This window comes from Ursus maritimus, unplaced genomic scaffold (genome assembly GCF_017311325.1).
Source record: "Ursus maritimus isolate PB19 unplaced genomic scaffold, ASM1731132v1 scaffold_13, whole genome shotgun sequence".
Classification (NCBI taxonomy): domain Eukaryota; kingdom Metazoa; phylum Chordata; class Mammalia; order Carnivora; family Ursidae; genus Ursus; species Ursus maritimus.
The window spans coordinates 27,976,968-27,998,070 of NW_024423675.1; the positions used below are offsets into that span (position 1 = coordinate 27,976,968).

At 34.0% G+C, this 21,103-nt stretch overlaps 2 protein-coding genes across 8 annotated transcripts in view; one reads left to right on the forward strand and one right to left on the reverse strand.

Moving 5' to 3' along the window:
• CEP85L (centrosomal protein 85 like) overlaps positions 1 to 21,103 on the reverse strand; it is a 225,764-nt gene that overhangs the window by 91,606 nt on the left and 113,055 nt on the right. For all 7 annotated transcript variants that reach the window (XM_040627699.1, XM_040627698.1, XM_040627697.1 and 4 more), the window contains one exon: positions 17,505 to 18,292. In XM_040627699.1, the coding sequence (XP_040483633.1) occupies positions 17,505 to 18,292 (788 nt within the window). The remainder of the gene's footprint in view (positions 1 to 17,504; positions 18,293 to 21,103) is intronic.
• On the forward strand, positions 1,558 to 13,759 carry PLN (phospholamban). Its single transcript, XM_008691169.2, has 2 exons — positions 1,558 to 1,652; positions 10,090 to 13,759. Exon 2 carries the CDS (start codon positions 10,191 to 10,193, stop codon positions 10,347 to 10,349), a length of 159 nt encoding a protein of 52 aa, XP_008689391.1. The 5' UTR covers positions 1,558 to 1,652; positions 10,090 to 10,190; the 3' UTR covers positions 10,350 to 13,759.

A 21,103-nucleotide genomic window follows, 5' to 3' on the forward strand; every position in this document is an offset into this window, starting at 1 on the left:
TTCCAACCTAGGTTTATATTTCAGTCATCAATGGCAACTGATGATAATAAGAGATCTTTATTACGTAAGGATTGAAAGAAAAAAATGCTTGTAGCATTTTGAGCAAAATATCAAACATTATTCATGCAATTTCTTTAATTTGGAATTTATTTTTAATTTGTAAATTTTCCCTTAGAAATGTTCACAGAGGGTCTTTTGAAATATTTTTTGTTAGTTTTAGCTGATTCTTTAAATAACAAGAGATTTGCTCTAGAGAAGGATTTTATCTTTCTTTGGAAGAAGCCAAAACCATCTCCATTTAAGGACACACAAGCAGCTGCTGCACCACATTTTAGTTACCCTAAGAAAGGGAAGCAGGCGGAGCTCATTCTACTATAAACATAAAAAAAACCCTAACAAATAGCTCCTCCAGAATTACAGAAGAGATTTAAAAATTAGAATTTGCAGGTGTGGTGATTTAGGTAAATGTAATATATAGTATAAACAAAAAAATCAGAGAAAACAGGAAAACCATGCCTTTCCAAAGAATTCTTTTCCTAGTTCTAGTCTTATAGATAAACTGTTCTTGGAAGTTCAAATACCATTCCACTTACTAAAATTTCATCTGTATAGTAATTTTCATGAAAACAATTGCATTAAATGAGGCAATCCTTTTAGAAATATTACACACCTTAAATGTCTAACGAAAGGCACACCTATTTTCAAGAAAGTATCATTAACTAGAATGCCACTGATTAGGAATCTGATTATTTCATTTTTACTATATAAAGTCACTCTTGACACTGCCTCCGCTTATTAAAATTTTAGTAAGATTTTACGGTAGTTTATTGCAGCTGTTAAAAAATCTTAAATACTGAAATTTGTAAATTGCAACTTTTCTTGGTGTAATATATATCAGTTTAAGCATGACAATTATTGTTCATAAATATATTGTTAAATCTCTACCTGAAGAAAACACAAACTAATTAGATACAAGTATTAGTTCTTACTTTATATGATAAAGCGGATTTTTTAGACTGAAATCAGTTTTCTCATACACACCCCTCCCCAATACACATAGTGGATGAAGAAAGAACAAAACAAGACAGTAAAGGGCATGAAACTTGATTCTGTGAAAATGTTTAATTACTGGAGCATTAGGAGCTAACATTATGAAACTGCAGTATTAAAGAAACAGCAACGACACAATGAGCTTAAGCCAGTAATATTCTCACTCATTAAAATTCCTATATATCTATTTTAGTTCTTCAACATTGTCACCATCAGTACACAATTATTTCTAAGCCTGAAGATACATGAATCTTTAAAGGGAGCTTTCTACCACCCTGAGCCTTTTTTTTCATTTATCTCCCATATACTTTTAAAAATTACAAGCAAAAAATGTGGCACAAAGTGTTAATGACCTTTTTATACTTAAAGTAAGATAAATGACATTCTGAAAAGTTTGGTTGTGATAAGACTATGGCTAGCCAATCGTAACTTCAGAATTCTTGTGTGACATCATAAGACCGCCCTAGAGCACTTTTTCTCCTACACCTACTTCAATTGTTCTCATAAGTCTGGTAACAGAGTCAGAAAACTTTCCAACTAAACACCGATAAGACTTCATACAACTCACAATACTCTATATTGTAATCATCACAACAGCCAAGGTAAGAAATAGATTTCACTGATTTTGATAATTCTTGTTTTCTATAATTCAGTTACTGAACTTTTTCAAGAGTTAATCATGTTTTGTAAATTTCAGCTCCAAGTTAAAATGTTTGATATGACAAAAACCTTAATTTCTAAATAAATGCATATCCGTTCGGTGACAGTAAGAGTAAGACTTAACTTTGAAATAATAAGGGTCACATCATCTTTGACCTTGGTTATTGGTTTATCATTTTAATTTGACTTTCATTTTCATTTTGCTTTTCAAAAGTGAATTTCTGCCAACTAAAATATCTTTCAATTATGTTACCATATTTGGTGGTAATGGAGATTTATTTCTTCAAGCAAAAACAATGGCTTCATCTCGTTATCTGTCACTCTGCTGAGAAACAGGGTAGGACTGGGCTTCCAGTTACATCTGTGATACTATCAGCAGTCGTGTGATTGTACAACATGCACACTGCTGGCATGACTATCCTAATACCATCATTATCATTCTTTACAGTAAATATTTCATAGAACTTTTAAAAAATATAAAACAAACTACTCTTAAAATGCATCTGGAGACTTTTTCCCTCTCTATAAAGTCCACTCAACTTTTAACAAACACTTCTAAAAAGAATGCCAAGATTTAATAAATTCAGTTACTTACATGAAATCCAATAGTGTATCATAAATAACAAGCTTGGAAATTTTAAAACACCCATCAAAAACACATGTAAAATTATTTGTAAAGTTAGAGAATACCAATTCGGCACTTTTTTAAAAATAAAGAGACATTATTTTGGCAGAATATTCCTAAATATCTCATTAGGTGAATATGATAAAAATGTTTATTCTGCCTATTAATGAATATACTGTTATCAAGTTACTACCGTCCCTGGTTTCTCATTATCCTCTCCTGCATTTAGAAGGGGGACGATGAGAGAGAAGGAAATTTTTTAAATGCCCAGAAATGAAGATGATACAATAAATTTTAGAACTTCTGTTTGAATTCCACTTACTCTTGATGTTACAATCCTCAATTTAATATATGAAATATGTCTTCATTCTTAAATCTCTACTAGTCAGGACATAAAGAGTACTAGATCGATTTTATCTCATCATTATTTTCATATGTACATCAAAATAAAATTTATCCCTGGAATTCTAAGTTCCTACGACAAATGTTAACTCTATTGCTTTTTTACAGAAAAGAACTTTGTAATTCCACAAGCAGCTTTCCCTAAGACATGCAAAAACATTTCCAATTTTTGCCTACCACTAAGGCACTATAACTTCCTCTCAGTATCTTTATATTCATAAAATGTTTTTCCTTTGATATCACATAAAAGTCACTTGATGCAGGTGTTTTATGCACATATTTATGCATTTTTACTCAAATACCTAACAAATTACATTCTCACACTTCAAATGGGATATTCATGAATTCTTTTATGGTACCAGAATTTCACCACATCACATATTGCTCAAGAAGTTGATAATTTCTAGGAAGAGCACAAATTTTGCTATTAAAATTATCCTTAGATAAATAATGTATACAGGCTAATAAAAATTACACAGTTACAGTGACAGTTGTTCAAATTTCAAACATAAATACCCTAGTGCCAGACATTATGTCCCAACTAGTTTATCTCTATCTTAAGGTGAAATTTAAGTGTTACCTTTGTTTATGAAGACAGGAGGTTTAAAATTAAGTTTAAAAAAAAGTGTCAGGTGAAATAAAATGGAAGAAATATGAAGGATGTTTATGAAAAATTGATTGTTTTAAAAACATGTGAAAGAGCTAAAGTACTTGCTTGACTCAGAGAAATTAGTCACTATCATTTCCTAAAACTCAACTATCAGAATTATTTTAACAGCATTTTAGTGGACATTAAGGAAAATAATATTACAGAAAAAAACTATTTGGTTACATATTTTTATTTATTGTTTCTTAATCTAATTAATTGGAGATAAAACAGTTGTATAAACAAAATATCTCTATAAACAAAATGTGTATAAAAGAATAAAAATTTTAATGTACTAAATACATTATGTAATATATTATGTAATGTATTAAATTATGTAATATACTAAATTTTTAAGTAAAAATTAAATGTAAAGATTAGATTAACTCTCTAAGTTAGACTGTATGTTTATTACCAATCCTAGAAATAAAGAGAGTCCATTAAAACTTCCTTTCTTTATTTCTGAACACTCTTCTAAATGTACTGGTATATACAAAAATTTCATTTGATCCTTTTAACTCCCTATATGTTTGATACTGCACCTCTATTTTACAATTTAGGAAACAGATGCAAAAAGGTGAATTGCAAGGTCACGGAGCTAGGAAATGGTGGTGCCTTGGCCGGAGCCAAGATTTTAGAACTCTAAATCACATGCACATCACATCCACTGATCAGCATGGCTTAAAAATACATCTTGACATTGGCAAAGCAAAATAAACTGAAAGTCCTCAAATACTGTTAATGGTACCCTAAATGCAAAGTTAGAGGACACAAACTTCATTTAAATTCAAAACCGCTCCATTTCATTTAAAGCTAATTACACATGGGGTGTTATGTCCTTAGTAACCTATATAATATTCTCCTGATCACTTTTAAAAACAGGGATATAAGAAAGTTATAGATATCCTTTGTTATTAAGCAATAAACCATGGAAGGCAAAACTCCAAATAACTGCACAGGCTTTAAAAAACAATATAACATACTACAATCAATGTTTCCTTTTATTTAATTTGTTTCATTCCTAAAATATTCATGCCTTTGATCTACTTAGCCTTGAAGCCTAAAATCTAGGTTACTTTCTCAAAACTTTTCACAAAAACTACACTTTTGTGCTTTATTCCAGTTCCAATATTAAATCCTTACCTCAATTTCATTTCTGACCTCCTCACATTCTACCATTTAAAATATTCTACCCCCTTTATTTTAAAGTGCTTGAATAGAAGAATCTTGCTTTGCTATTTATGCTATGAAAATGACTTTCATCTAAATTGTGAATTAACGGTGTTGATCAGAGTAGCAAAGGAATAAACCTAAAGGTTAAAAATCAAGAAAATCTTTTTAAATTGCAATTACCTAAACAGATAATACACAGTCTTTTGAACATTTCTAGAAATTGTACCTCAATGTTCTTACCCTACATATTTCTGAAGCATGTATTACCAAATAAACACAGTAGAGTAAAGCTTGGGCCTACAGCTCCGCCCCAGTATACTCATTGTCAACTGAGGACCTCTAGTGATTTTTAAAATGTACTCCACCTTCAGGTCTTTCCAAAAAAAAAAAAAAAGACCATTTCACTTACATTAGTGGGGGTTTATATAACTAGCATTCATTTTTCCTTAGAACTCCCCCCCCACACTCCCTTCCCACGTCTTTTCCCCAAAAAGAAGAATCTGAAGTCTGAACTACTACAGGATTAAAAAGAATACTTTAATTGTGAATGAATTAATTTTAACATAATAAATAATGAGGACAAGCCTACAGACAAAACAGCAACAGCAATGTGACAATTTCAAAGAAAAAATCTCTCTATGCTATTGTTTAATGAATTTTCCTCAAAGCAGAGCTTTACAGCAAAGAAACCATTTCCTTATGGAGTCAACTTAGGGGTTGAGAATATATTGATGTTTATATTTACACAACTCTTTTCATAACCAGGCAGAAGCAGCCTGAGGTTTCTTTCAAATAGCCAGCCAGTGTGGACCAACAAAGTTCTGGAAAGTTGCTGCCACAAAGTAACTTCAAATAGAACTTCCAAGTTTAATATTAGGCAATCTCAAAAGGAAAATTATTCTACCAAATTGAACTACTGGATGCCAACAGATTAACAATAAACCTATGATGAATTGTCCTGACTTAATTCAACAAGCCACGAAATATGCATATGCAATCACTTCTAGATATCTGTGAAAATGACAGTGAATAGTAAGAAAAAAAAAAACTCCAAAATAATCTTAATATACATAGGTCCTGTACACTCAAATCTATAGAGAATTCTAATCTTCTGAACCAATTAAGTGGAAAAAAATTATAAAAACTATCTGTTGGACTGTAGTGTTAGAGGCGTATTATTTGAATTTACTAGGAAAATATGCCCCCCATTTACTGAAAGAATAAGTAACAGCTAAAAAAAAAAAAAAAAAGCAAAATTCTGAATTCCATAAAGAATCTCAGGAATTTATGGTTTCAGCAGAGAAAGTACCCCCAAAAAACTGAAGTTCAGAAAATTATGCAAAGCACTGAAAGTACTTAAATTGTAGGTGAGGATTGCTGCTCACCATATATTACACTGTTAAGGTTTCCATTTCCTAGCAAGTCATAAAGCAGACTACCAAAAATCTTCCAAAGTCTACTGAGACTGAGGTTTGTTTTGTACAAGAATGCATCTGATATTACATTAAGAAACAGGACTCACTACAAAGTGAGGGCCTTTGTGGAAGCTGATATAGTATCTGCTACCCAAAAGGTTGCCTACCATGGTACTGTCTTAGTTGAAAGCTTGAGTTCCCTGTAGTTTGTCTCTTTCGTTCCTCCATTTCAAAAAACAGAATATGATCTTGAACTTGACAGTATCTACTTCCCAATTTTACTTTTTTTGAGCAAATGAAGAAAAGTGGACAACGAAAGACTTTATAAATCCTACAAAGAAAAGTATTCTTCCCATTCCTCCCAAAATTAAAATCATCATAGATCCCACAGTATACAAAATACTGTGTGGGTACTTTTCTGCCTCTAACGCGTAACTCCAGAGACAGGAATATGGCATTTCTACAACCAGACCCCTATCAAAGACTCTTTCATGTTTTCCATATTCTGATTCTACAGCCTGGGTGATGAATTAACTTTTAAGGAGTCCTTACTCCTGTCCCACACAACTAATCTATTTGTTTCCTTTAAAAGGGGAGGTAGGACCAATTTCTATCTCCATCACTGTTGGTGCCAGATACAAGTTCAAAACCTCCCAATACAATCTATTTATGATTGTCTTAAAAGAATGCTCTATTACCATCAGATAAAATGAATATTAAGTGAAACTACTGTTTTGAGGCTTTCCATCAAATATTACCCTATTAATAGCTTGCCTCTAAGGAATGGAGGAGAGAAAAACACTGTAGGAGTTTACAGCTCCTACAACAGGATGTTTCGAGTGCAGAAAAAAGAATGATAAACACCTGACAACCGTGACATAAATTATGATGTAGTGAAGGTCACAGACAACTCCAAAGATAGGATTGTGCTGTTACAACACACAGCTTTTCAATTCTCAACATATGACAAGAAGACCCATCTTATATGGATGAATTCTGGCTTAATTATTATCCTTCAGATTTTGGAAGTTCTGTAGAATAAAGACTCAACACATTTCAGAGTTTACACTGTAAAATAAATTGGGCCCAATAAATTGAAAGCATGCAACGAACATTTCAGCATGTAAAGCAGATTTGTTTTTGGTTTTAGCATAAGATTCTAAAGTGGCTATAAATCAGTTTAGAATAATAACATATTTCTAAATTTGACAAGAAACAACACTATTTTGGGTTATTGCTCAATTTGTTTCCAGGAACAAACTATCCTTTCTCAGTAATAGTTGGCTGCTGACGTATCATGAGATCATCTTTAAAGTATATTCCTCATACTTTCATCAGTAGAGAGTTTATCACCCTAGGGCGTACCTCTCTTCATATTTCACAAACACCAAATACCCGTCTGTACAAAGCCTCCTTCAGGTTAATGTTAATATTAACAACAATTTATCTAAACTGTAATCCTCTAAGCCTCATTTCCCTCATCTGTAATAGAGACTTGAGAAGAATATTGGAGATTATGTGTTCAACTAATCAAATTCTGTTATTCTAACCGGTTAATCTGTTAGTCCCAGCACTATCTTTGATCATTAACAATTTTCTAAAACTATGAAAGTAAATCATAAGAATCCCTTATTCAGCTTCACTGATTTATTCAAATAGTAACAACTATGTAGTGCATACTAGAATACAAAAGAAATACGTAGTGCTCCTTATACTCATGAACTAGAAGTCTACCTGGGGACAAGAACATGTGAATCAAAATTATAGCACAGCCTGATAGCTCTCCTGATATAGGTAACACTAAAGCCCCACTGAAAACCAGCAGAGGTGATAACCAATTTTACCTTAATGAGTAATGGAAAGTTTCATTAGGAAGTGATATTTAAACTGGGCCTTAAGGATCAACTGAAGTTTGCCTGGCAAAGAATCAAAGCTAGAGGGGGGGGGGGGGGGGGGAGGTGGAGGGTGGACATTCCAGGCAGAGCCAGAACAACATGTGCAAAAGACAGAATCAAAAAAGGCAATGAAGTATTTATGGAAAGGTGACATGTTTCATGTGACTGAAGTCCCACTCATCAAAGTGTCAGGGTAGGGAATGACTTTTGCATATATGCTTCATGATGAACAACAAGCCAGCTTCCTCCTTTTCCACGGTTTTTCTCAAAGTAATTTTTAAAATCAGAACTTTTAGACTTACATGCATAAAAATTTAAGTTCTAATAGGAATGACCACTGTTAGTTCTTACTCCTTTCTTAACTATTTTGTTATACATTCTCACATAAACAACTGTCAAATACATAAAAGAATGAATAATGGGGATCTTCCCCACATTTAACCAATAGTATAAATTCATTATATCTATAATATACAAATATAAGCAGAAAAAAACTTAAAGGATGCATTTTCTTAAAGAACAAAATAAAAGAGGCTTTATTTCTACAGTAATTTATCTGAGGAATTCAAACAAAAGTAATTAAATTAAATAAACACATTTAAGCTGCCATCTGCCAAGTAGAAAGGGTGTTATAAGTTAACAGCCACTTGTGTTGGACAATGAAGAATATATGCTACAGACATACATATGCTAGGGAAACACAAGTTGTTACCAACTCTTTAAGAGAATGAAGTTTGATGTTAAGTTAGCTGTTTGGATCTCCTCATTACAGATCAATACTAGGAAGGACGCCAGAGTCTCCAGCAAAATGAAAGCTCAGTCTAGTAGATAATTCAAACCTAATAGAGCCAAACTGAGGTACTGAAACTACAGAATCTAACAACCATTTGCCACATGGTTTCTTTATAAACCTAAATGCCTAGTTCTCACTGATGCCTGAAGGACATCTTCCCTCTCCCATTCTTTCAGTTCTCCTCTCCTCTGCTCTTTTCAGCACTAGTCTCTCTCAGAAATGGAACTGACCATTTGAGGTGGGCTTTCATGGAATGTGCAGAGATTAGGGAGAAAATGAAATCTGGATGCTGGGACAAGTGGTAATATCTCGATCAACAATGATATCAACAAATGTAAAGAGCGATTACCTCTGGGTAGTTAATTATGGGTTTTTTTAATTCCACTTCTAATTTTTATTTCAAAATTTATATAGAAATATCCTATTGACAATAAAACATCCCCAAATCTTGGTAACTATCATCTCTAATCTCTAATTTTTCTACAATAATGCATTGTTTTATTTTGTTTCACTTATTACCACAAATAATTAATTAGGCAGAATAACTTACGGGAGCACTGAAAGAAAGTAAATGAAAACCACCACTCTTGAGTACAGGTCATTTCAAAATAGGAACTGTCTGTGGTACACAGTGAGATAATAATAAATTTTTTAAAGATTGATTTATTTTAAAGAGAGGGAGAGAGAGAGAGCATGCATGCATGCACGTGGAGGGGAGGGGCAGAGGGAGAGAGAAACTTAAGCAGACTCCATGAGTCTGATCAGAATCTCATGACCCTGAGGATCACAATCTGAGCCGAAACCAAGAGTCAGACACTTAACTGACTACGCCACTGAGGAGTCCCAAGATAATAATTTTATTACTATGCTTTCTGAGCCTGTCAGTCTTCAGTACTTAATATCCAGTCTTGTTAAAATGTTACTCAAAATAGTATATTCTACAAAGTTATAAAATCATAAAAAGGAATGACAAACATTTGAATCTATAGTTCTGGTAAAATACTTCTCATTTAACTTTTATTTTGGACTAAAATCAACATCTGGAAAATAATTTCTTACATGCATTTGTTTTTATGAGATTTTCTCTGAAGCTATTAATACACTAATGTTCACAACAATTATGCTCACAGAGAAATAGTCTTTATGAAACTATATGTGATAACTTTTGCTCAAGGGAATAAAACTGAGCTGCACCCTAAACCAAACTTCTAATCATTCTGAGAGGAGGAGGCAAAGACTGAAGTTCTTACACTCCAAACACAAGACAAGTAAGACATCATGGTGACCCTCACCAAAAAAGACTACAGAGATTGATGTCATAAATACTAATAATTTGAGGAAGATGAATTAATACAAAATTGTGTTTTTACGTGTTCAGAGAATAGGTTACACACATGAGCCTAATCCATTTGCTATTTTTTACATTCCAGGCTACCCAAAAGAAGAGACTGACTGAGCTCACATTTGGCTGCCAGCTTTTTACCTTTCTCTTCACCATTTAAAACTTGAGACTTCCTGCTTTCCTGGGGTCATGGATAAAGTCCAATACCTCACTCGCTCTGCTATAAGAAGAGCTTCAACCATTGAAATGCCTCAACATGCACGTCAAAATCTACAGAACCTATTTGTAAATTTCTGTCTCATTTTAATATGTCTCTTGTTGATCTGCATCATTGTGATGCTTCTCTGAAGTTCTGCTGCAATCTCCCTCCAGTGATGCAACTGTCACCATCAGCTTAAAATCTGTCATCCCATGAAGAGGGGAAAACACTATAGAACAGACCACTTCCTAAATAGAAGAATTTCTTTGTGAAAAGGTCAAGATTCAAAACAAAACAAATTGTTAGCAAATGTATTCAACTGCGGGATCTTGTAAACATGAAAAGAGCTTTATTTTCAAAAATTAACTTCAAAATGACTATCAGTGTGCATAATGTAACTGCTGAATTCCTCAATAGCGCTTGTAAGTTTCTATCCCAAATCTTTTTTGAGGATGAAGTAGGGGTTTAGTTTTGAAACTGCACTGCTAACCAGTTCACTTCACATATAAAGCATTAGCTTCACTATTTGGGGTAAATATAACTTATATTGTACTGTAAAAGCCTCTGTGATGTTTATTAAGCATTTTTCAGGTCTTCACCAAGTACCAAAATAATCATTCAAATGAAGAGTCATCATTTGAAATAGCCTGCTGACTCCTCACATCTGTTATCTTTATTATCATTCAGAACTCTTTGTAGTAACTCTCATAACCTATATTTTAAAACAAACTATTCTTTCCTTGTACTACACTAACATTTTTTTAAAGTTTAAGAAGTAAGGCCATACTCTTACATAAATAAAATTTCTCTTAACTAACTTTTTCAAAGAATTACACAATTCTAGCATATGAAGGTAGACCATAAATTCGTTCTCTGTAGCACATTATGATCAGCAGACAAGAACTATTGGTTAATTTAACAGTTGACAGTATGATTAGCCATAATTACTAATACACTAATAGAACAGTGTCTAGCCTAGCATAAGGCACTGTAGTTGATCATCTAAGTACGTAACTTAGATGTCTTTGAAATCATGAAAAGACTTTAGAATGATTTTATAGATTGTCTTCTATTCTTAACGTCATCCTCAATAGAGGCAAGGAGAAGAATTTCTAAAAGAATAAAAGTAAAATATATTCTTTCATGCATTAAAAAAATAATTAAATGTGGGGTTCCTCAAAATTAATTCTTTGATCACGTTCTGACATGAACTTTTTGTCCTACGGTTTTAACAAGATATAGCTATTTTCCTTAATCTGTCAACCAAATGGTCAATACCTATTTGGTAGGCCATTCTACCATGCTAAATTATAAATTCAGCAATGTTAATCTACAATTATTTTCTGGCTGAATGCATTTTCAATTTCCCCTCTGATCACTTAAAAATATATTCCAACTCATAATAGAAGTAAAACTTGGTACTGGAAAATACATTCACCAAAATTTGTTAATTTAACTTGATTCAGTTTAGAATTAGGTCTAAAGTGATTTATACCTATACTGCATAATCCAATAATTTTAACTTCAAGACATATTACCAGTATAAAAATTACTAAAAGAGTAGAGAACACATAATTTACTGTATGACTTGCTAAAATGTAGTTACTGAAAGAATCTGAAAAGTCGGTACTGACCTTGGTTTATAGCACAAGTGCAGCTAACAAATAGTAAAGGAGACACTGCTTTAAATTTTTTCTGGGTACCTGACAGGTACTGGAGATGGGGAGGGGGATGGTTTGGATTCATTAGTATCTGAGGAACAGGGGGAAAAAGGATCTCATACTGACAGGGAAATTTCAGCAAAGCCTCATCTATGGGTTGGAGAGCCCTAATATCAACTAGAAAGCTTATAAATAATAAGCAATACCATTCACATCACTGGCATCAGTAATTACTTGTGAAAAAAGTAACCAAGTTCTATAATTAGCTGCACTGATGTTAATAAGTAGAAAGCTTGAAATGCTAAATTCTGTTCCTTTCATTGTATTGTTCATTATTACAACATCAACATCAAACTATAAAATGTGAAGTTATGGGGTTTTTCCCTAAGTAAAATAGAAATAAGTTTTTTGTTTTTCATTCTGACTTTAATAGAAATTAAAACCTTTTTCTTGAGGATTACAGAATACTGTAATTCAGATTACAATGTAGAACAAAAACCTATTCTTTAAATGGAACTTATTTATTCTGTTTATCATGGTATGTAAAGAGTAAGATATAATAAAACAGTGTATTTAAAATTTTTAAATACCAAATGTTCTTTCTACTGTAGAATAAATTTAATCTTAATTTACAGGGTACTAAAAATGAACTAATTTTTAAATGTTTACTGTTGCCCTTTATATTTTAGTTGGTTCAAAATGTTTATTTAATGCAAATCACCTATATTAAAAAGAACCTTCTTGAACTCAGTGAAATCGCTCTTTAATACAACTCATGATTGATATGACCATAAAACAAACATTATAAGCAGTTTTACTTTTGTAGATTGTTTTCAGTGACTTTTCTCAAAATAAGATCAAGATTTCCTCATACAGACACAAGAGGGCAGACCTACATAAAATAATGAATTTTCTACTATTTAGACTTTATTTCTTCTTTATTTTTTAGTCTTCTGGCAAAGTGAGAAAATTATAAGTTTTAAAAAAAATTTGCTCTTCTGCTAAGTAATAGCACAACTTTAAGATTTATAAAATTATATGCCAATACTATGTAAAAAATTTGAACGGTTAAAAAAAAGTCAAACACATTCTAACTTATTAAAGCATGTATACAAAAACCAATTATATGCTTTTTAGCTACTGAGTGAATGTGTCATAATGTCACATCCTATCTATTTAGAGTGTCACAGGGTTCATATCTTTCAGTGCACAGTTACATCTTCTTAAACAGTAAAAACAAAAACCAAAATGGTACAAAAATAAGAAAACTTTCTTTTCGGAGTATGTAATAGAATACATAAAACACTCTCACGTTAAAAATAAAACTTTTTCATTCTTTGATCATGTTAAACAAAAACCAAGTCATTTAAGTCATTTTATCAAATTTTTATTTACATTTTTTATTTATTATAAATTTTTCAGCAAAATATGCTGAAATCATTAGGTGCTAATATTTTGGCTGATCAAGCCCCATCATGATTTAAATGGAGTACAAAATTTTATCTTCCTTTTTTTAAAATGATTGCAACCCAGAACTTAGATACATCCTACGGAATGTAAGAGAAAGGGAGATAAACAATGCACTGTGAGCTCACAGGAATCCAATGGATACTGTTGTGTGTAGAGTTATACACCTTCCATTTGCTTCCCCCGTTTCCCCACCTCCCAGAAAGAAATAGAAGAGGGACATGGTAAGGGATACATTCTTTCCAAAGAGAAGACCAGACTCTGTTGTTTGTCTTTCTCTTCTGTCATAGTCCTTGTAGGGTCAGAGAGCTTTTGGGGAGGGTGGGAGGAGAGGGGTGACAGAACAAAGACCCAAAGGCAGTTTGCACATGGAGCTCTATATTCTAACCACCTGAAGGCATTCACAAAGGAAACCGTTTCAGAATGCACTACCTGCACTCTAGCTGAGTTAGTAGGAAATCATGGGACTCAAGGGACAGCAAGAGCATGAGACTGTGAGGCTGATTCAATGATTATTCCTAAGAAGAGCAAAACTTCCACATTACAATATTAACCTTTGGAGGGAGAAAAGCAGGGAAAAAAACTGTGCAGATCAAATGAGATAAAACACTCTTGAGAGCTACAAAGTTCTATACAAATCTATGGTAGTGTTAGACTATGACTCTCCATCAAAGTCCTTTCCTTAGTTGTAAAAAGAGAGATTTCTTTCACAGTGAGAGTTTAGGAGTTGTGCTTGAAAATCATACACATTCTCACAATTTATCAGATGGGCTCATCCTTATTTGGGCTCTTCCCTTTATGTAAAAATTAGACTAAAAGGAAGTCAATTCTTTAAAGTTTTTTACGAAACAACGAAGATGAGAACTTTTATAATAAAAGCAGCACTTGGTGGCTCCAATTAAGAATTGTTTTCTGTAATAGTCCAAGAAGGTAATGAGAAAAGAAGTGATCATTTAAACATGGCAACTGAAGTGTCTTAAGTTTTCTTTACCTAGTTTCATCTTTCTACTACAACACTTAGGAACACTACAAAGAGACAATCCCAAATACAGTTCATCAAAAAGCAGAACATCCCAGGGTATGTGCAAATGTTGTCCTCTAGTAGCCTTCTTCCTCTACCATGTACTAGGGAGAAGATTTAAAAATAAGTTTGGCTCTACAGTGCACCTCCAAGCTTCCTATCCTCTTTGCATTGCTTCAAGTTGGGAAAAACTTCAAAGCAGAGGGTTTTCCAAGCAGAATGAAAGAAGTAAATTAGTACTTATTCCTTTAAATTCATCCAATTTTCTCAGTTACCTTTCTATCACACCTACTTCAGGTTGGAGTAGTATTTCCTCAGCACCCAACGGACAACTACAATTCCGTGCAAAAATGCCAACTGGAGAAATAACTGCCTGATCCCTGTTCTCGTATAATCACAAAGCATTTGAGAACTAAAATAAAATAGTATTTTAAAAATTAGGTTTCCGGGGCGCCTGGGTGGCTCAGTCAGTTAAGCATCTGCCTTCGGCTCAGGTCATGATCTCAGGGGATAGAGCCCCGCATTGGGCTCTGCTCAGTGGGGAGTCTGCTTCTCCCTCTTACTCTCCCTCTGTGCTTTCTCTCTCAAATAAATAAAAGCTTTTTAAAAAAATGATAAAAATTAGGTTTCCTATCTTTCAATCACTTGAACTGATATATCACAAATGTGGTTAAGTTGCTCTTTTCTGATTTGTAATTCAACATCATAATAATGCTTCTTTTTGGTTATGTGGTTTTTATACATAATCAAGATTGCTCAGTACTGTGACCAAAACAAGAATAAGGAAGGCACATGGAATATGTTAAGGATTGCCATGTGAATGTAGCACATTCAGTTGTGTGTATGTTTGGGACTCAGATTTGTGAGGTTTCTAGATAAGTGATCTCTTTATCTTTTCATAGGATATATTCCCTTAATCTTTACTACTTTTTATTAGTAGCAGTAATGAATACTAATTTTAAATGTTTTCTCTAAGGAAAATTTTACAATTTCTGATAAAATTAATTAGTTTCAGAAAATTCTGGTAATAAAAAATGGATGATAGGATTTACAAAAAATTCTACAGATAATTGCTTTCCTAGTTAAAATGAGCTGTGGAAATTATCCTGGAATAGAAAACATTTCCAGATCAAGAAATACACACTTACATGTTACTGTAGGGGATACACACCACTTTTATTTACATGTGCTATTTTATAAAGTGCTTTCCTCAAACTGATTAATAAATCTTTTTTTTAAGATTATATTTACTTGACAGAGAAAGGGAGAGTGAGCGAGTGCACAAAGAGGGGGAGTTGGCAGGCAGAGGGAGAGAGAAGCAGGCTCCCCACTGAGCAGGGAATCCAATGCGGGCTTGATCCTAGAAGCCTGGGATAATGACCTGAGCCAAAGCAGACGCTTAACCGACTGAGCCACCCAGGTGCCCCCTGATACTCAACTTAATCTTTTTTAAATAAGCACATCTGTGCTTATAAACCTAAATACATTTCCAACACCACCAAAACTTTAAAAGTGACTTTAGTTCCACCTTCTCATTTCATAGATGAAGAAATGAGAAGACATGCAGATCGCCAACAGACACACGAAAAGGTACTCAACATCATATCAGGGAAATGCAAATCAAAACCACACTGAGCTATCACGTCACACCTGTTAGAATGGTCATTATCAAAAAGACAAGAGATAACAAGTATTGGCAAGGATGTAGAGAAAAGACAACCCTTGTGCACTGTAGGTAGGAATGTAAACTGGTGCAGTCACTATGGAAAACAGTATGAGGAGTTCCTCAAAAAATTAAAAATACTACTACCATATGGTCCAGCAGTTCCCCTTCTGGGTATTTACCTAAAAGAAATGTAAACACTAACCCCAAAAGATATATGCACTCCCATGTCTACTGGAGCACTACTTACAACAGTCAAGACATGAAAGCAACCTACGCGCCTGCTGATGAACGAACGAAGAAAATGTGGTATATAATATACAATGGAATATGATTCAGTTGTAACAAAATGAAATCTTGCCAGTTGCGACAATATGAATGTACCTTGAGGGCACTGTGATAAGTGAAAGAAGTCAAAGACAAAAAATTTATATATAGAATCTTAAAAAAAAGAAAAAATCACAGAGAACTGATAGGTAATTGTGAGGGGCTGAGGGTAGGCAAAATGGGTGAAGGAAGTCAAAAGATACAAACTTCCAAGTCCTAAGGATGTGCAGCATAATGTCTATAGTTAATAATACTGTACTATATATGTGAAAGTTGCTGAGAGACAAAATTTTACAAGTTATCACAAGGAAAAAAAAATCTGAAACTATGTCTGGTGATGGACATTAACCAGACCAGACTTAGACTTACTGTGGTGACCATTTCACAAACATACATATATCAAGTCGTTATGTTGTAGTTATATATGTTAATGTAATGTTATAAGTGATCGGTAATGTTATATGTTAATGTAATGTTATATGTTAATTATATATCAATAAGAATAGAAAAAGAAACGGAGGCCCAGATAGAAACTCATCCAGGTTCTGAATCTGATAGAAACAGAAACAAAACCCAAGACCTCATACTCCCAAGTTAATGTTCTATTATACCATGCCAGTCCTTTGTTTCAAGTTTCTTTGAAATTGAATATGTGTTGCTTTGTTTATTTTTATGCTCACTTAACAAATGAGAAGGAGGGGCGCCTGGGTGGCACAGCAGTTAGGCATCTGCCTTCGGCTCAGGGCGTGATCCCGGCGTTCTGGGATCGAGCCCCACATCAGGCTCCTCCGCTATGAGCCTGCTTCCTCCTCTCCCACTCCCCTTGCTTGTGTTCCCTCTCTCGCTGGCTGTCTCTATCTCTGTCAAATAAATAAATAAAATCTTTAAAAAAAAAAAAAAGAACAAATGAGAAGGAAAGTAAAGACTAAGTTAGGTACAACATTTTAAGTTTTTCATGTTAATAAGCCTCAAATAAATTTTTTAACTTTTGTTTATCAAAACAGTACTTTGGGAGTTTATACCATTTATGCTTACTAACTTGCAGGAAAAAGGAAGAGCCAAACAATCCGCACCGATGGACACACCGTCCTACGCTTCCTGCAAGTGTGCTACTGTACTCGTAACATCCACTGGAGGGAAGCAAACACTAGATTTTGAGCCTTACCTGCATTGGTGTTTCATTTTCTTGTCGAAACTCTTCAATTTGCTGCTGCTGCCAAGGAGCTAAACTGTAAGAGTCCTCTGTAGTTCTACTTTCCAAAGGGTTTGTCCGCAACTGCTCCGTCAGCCACATCTGTGTCCTCACAGAAGGCTGAATGGGAACTCCACCTACTGCCTGTTGACCCAGCATTAAATATTTTGGAGGTTCAAAAGCCTCTGCACTTGTCATAATGGGCTTGCTTTCAGGTAAGGCACTGTATGTCATGTCTAAGGTCGTTCTCCTAAGAGCGGAGGAAGAAGCTCTAAAGTCCTCTTTGCTACAGCTCTCGAATTTATATTTGCAGTCCAGAGTTGATGATCGTTTTTTATTTATTTCCTTGTCCTCTAGCTTAAGCATCTCCATACTATCATGTAAGCAGCTAGGCCCAATTGTTCTTAGTTGCGACGTTAAAACCTTGGCTCTCCCTGTCTTTTCCAAACCACTCCTTGATTCATCAGCATGTACAATGCCACCCTGGCTGCAGTTATCCGGGGCAGTGAGTTTGGATAAAGATGACCATTTCCGGAGAGGCCGGAAGTCCTTCATGTCTAGTGAAGAGTCCTGCTCCCCCCTACTGTGGTTTCCCAATGTTTGCATGAGGCTTGTACTCCATTTTGAGCCATCTGATGTTAATGATTCCCTGTGTTTGGAAACTGAAGCACTGGAGTTAGACGGCATGACATGGGCAGTAGGAAGAGTAACCAATGATCGACTAGGCTTAAAAGATAATGTGCCACTTGAAGTTGAATGATCTGGAAAGAGAAAAGAATGTCAAATTAGTTATAATTAACAGGGGAAAAAACGTGCTAAATGCAAAATGCCAAAACAAATATGTGAATATGGTTTCCCAGAACAAGTTTTTCAGAGACACTTTATGAAAATGAGGTTGTTATTATTATTATGCTTATCTGAAGCAAACCAAACATATGTTCAAATATTATTTTCTAAAAGTGGACACATAATGAAATATATGCCCATTTACCACCTACTTACAGATCACAAATAACTAGAAAACAGGTTGATAGTCACCTTATTTAACCTAATTATTGTTACTTTTTTTTAAAAGAAAAATCCATCTCCTCACTGAGAGGTCTTATTCATCATCCAACACTGAAGCCTCTGAAATAACTCTACTAGAAAATGGTATTTTTCACAGTCTTTCCTAAACTTTGGAAATCTATGCCACACTCAAAATTTTGGCACATCCCCAAACTCTAATTCAAATCAGAAATATGGGTAAAGGAGATCCTGCAATAATGGAATATAATCAGAAAGCACTACAGCAATATACTTGCGGATACAGAGTAGTTCCTCCATTCCCAGTCTCCCTTAAATGGCATCATCAATGGTATGTTTCCCAAGCTAGAACTTCTGGAGTCTACTTAGACTGCTATCTTTCTCTGCACATTCACTAAATCCCTACGTTGTAAGCCTTTACTTCCAAAATGATGATACAGCTATTATCTTAGGTCAAGCCTTTACATATTATTCTTCTACACACAGTAACATTTTTAGTAGGCTCCAGGGAAACCCAAAGCACAAATAAAGAAAACTCTATTCCATGAACTTACCATCAACTGACAAATTATCATCAAATGTGTCAAATTAAAATTAGAGATTATAAATTTTTATCAGAGGACACTTCAAAAGGGGATAGCAATTGAAAGTGTGAGGGGAGAAGAGGTGAGTGGTGAAAGGCAATTTTCACAGTTTATTCTATATTTTTCCATACTGTTTGGTTCATACTAGAATATATTTAATACTAATTGTGAGCTTTGATGTCTTAAATAATGTGAAAAGAAATGATGAAAAGGCCATAAGAAAATTCAGATGAGAAAGAGCCAGACTAATCAAACAATGAAATTCCAGCACAGAATTTATTCACTTGGAGATGAAGAAAAAAAATATTACAGATGGAAGAATACAAGCCAAAGTATTATAGTGAACATTTATTTATCATGCTCAAGCTTCTCATCAGTTTCTGCAGAATCTTTTTATACTCAGGATGATTCCCACATTGTAAGTCTAATCTCCCAAAATTAATTTTAGACCTCACATTCCCAACATACTCTGCAACTAAGGTGCAGACATTCAGAAACACCTGCACCAGATTTCAGCTTGGAAGTGAGTCCCATAAGAAAATGGCTCTGTATGGAGCTACTATTTCTGGCTGATATGAGCAAAACTATTAGCCTTCCACAATGGCAGCACCAGCGGCAGACAATCAAGTTCTGGCCCAGCATGGCAGCAAAACTGGGCAATACTGGTATGTGGTGGGGCTGGAGAAGTGACAGTTCTCAAAGGTGATTTGAGGGATATTACCTGTAAGTTTAACCTTAAGCCTGGTTCTCAAACCTTCCCCAAAAATTCTATGAGGTACTAAACACCCTTAAATAAATTCTTCATTAAGCTTCTTCTGCTGATTAAGAACACTAACTGATCCAAGTATGAAGCCAGAAGAATACAACTCCAAAAGAAAAAAAACAAATTATCCCATTTATCCTCTGTATGTAGTAAGTATCAAGAAAAGTTGCTCAAAGGAGCAAATTAACATTTAGAAAAGTTAAGTATATTTCTCAAGATCATATAGCAGTAAGGTCAGATACTGCAACCCTGTACTTAACACTGGCTGTGTAACACTTTAGTCCTGCTCCACACACCCAATCCCCATCAGCCCCAATACACAATCTAAAGAGAGAAAAATCTTTCGTTGGCTATGCCAACTCTGCTTCAGAAAAATGTGCTTGATTCTTTCACCCCCTTTCCAACCAGTCTGCCATATCTGAGGTCATACTTTATAAAAATTCAAGAAATGACAGTGCCTTGCATTATGTCATATTGCATTCAAACAAAGTGCAATGGAGATTTGAACCTGAACCACTGGATTCAAAGACTAGTATACTAGATACTGAATCACAGTGAGAAGACAAAGTTTTTTAAACAGAAAAAAAAATTGCTCAAGGTAATTCTTGAAAGGTAAAGATGAAACAGAACTATGTAAGTCTTCAAATGCCCCAGTAAGGAAAAAGCCTGGCCTTCATTCATCAAGAAATGTGATACCACTGAAAGTTTCCGAAAGAGTGAGTAACTTGATCAAAACATACTTAAGATGATTATTCCAGTAACAGTGTTGAGGACAGATTAACGCAAAATGATTGGCAACAGGAAGATTAACAGATTATTATGATAATCAATAAGAAAAAATAAGGGAATATGCTACTGAAGGTCAGTTCTAAATAGAAATAGGACAAGTGTCCCTAAAAGTGTATGGAATATCTGTATTAATACATTATGGTACTGCATCTGTATACCAACTATATAAGTGTGTGTGTGTGTGTGTGTATCTATACAAGTTTGTGTCACTATTACTAATGGAGAATTTGTATTAAAATCATTAAATATCTTTAACTTTAAAAAATACAAATTTGAAATTTTCCATTTTTTACATTTAAAAAACTTTGTAAGTAAAGATGAATTGTAAAGGTTAAATGTAACAGTTTTTAAAATTAGTCTTTTTAGATTCAAATCCTAGCTCTACCACTTAGTGCCATATGTTCAAACAA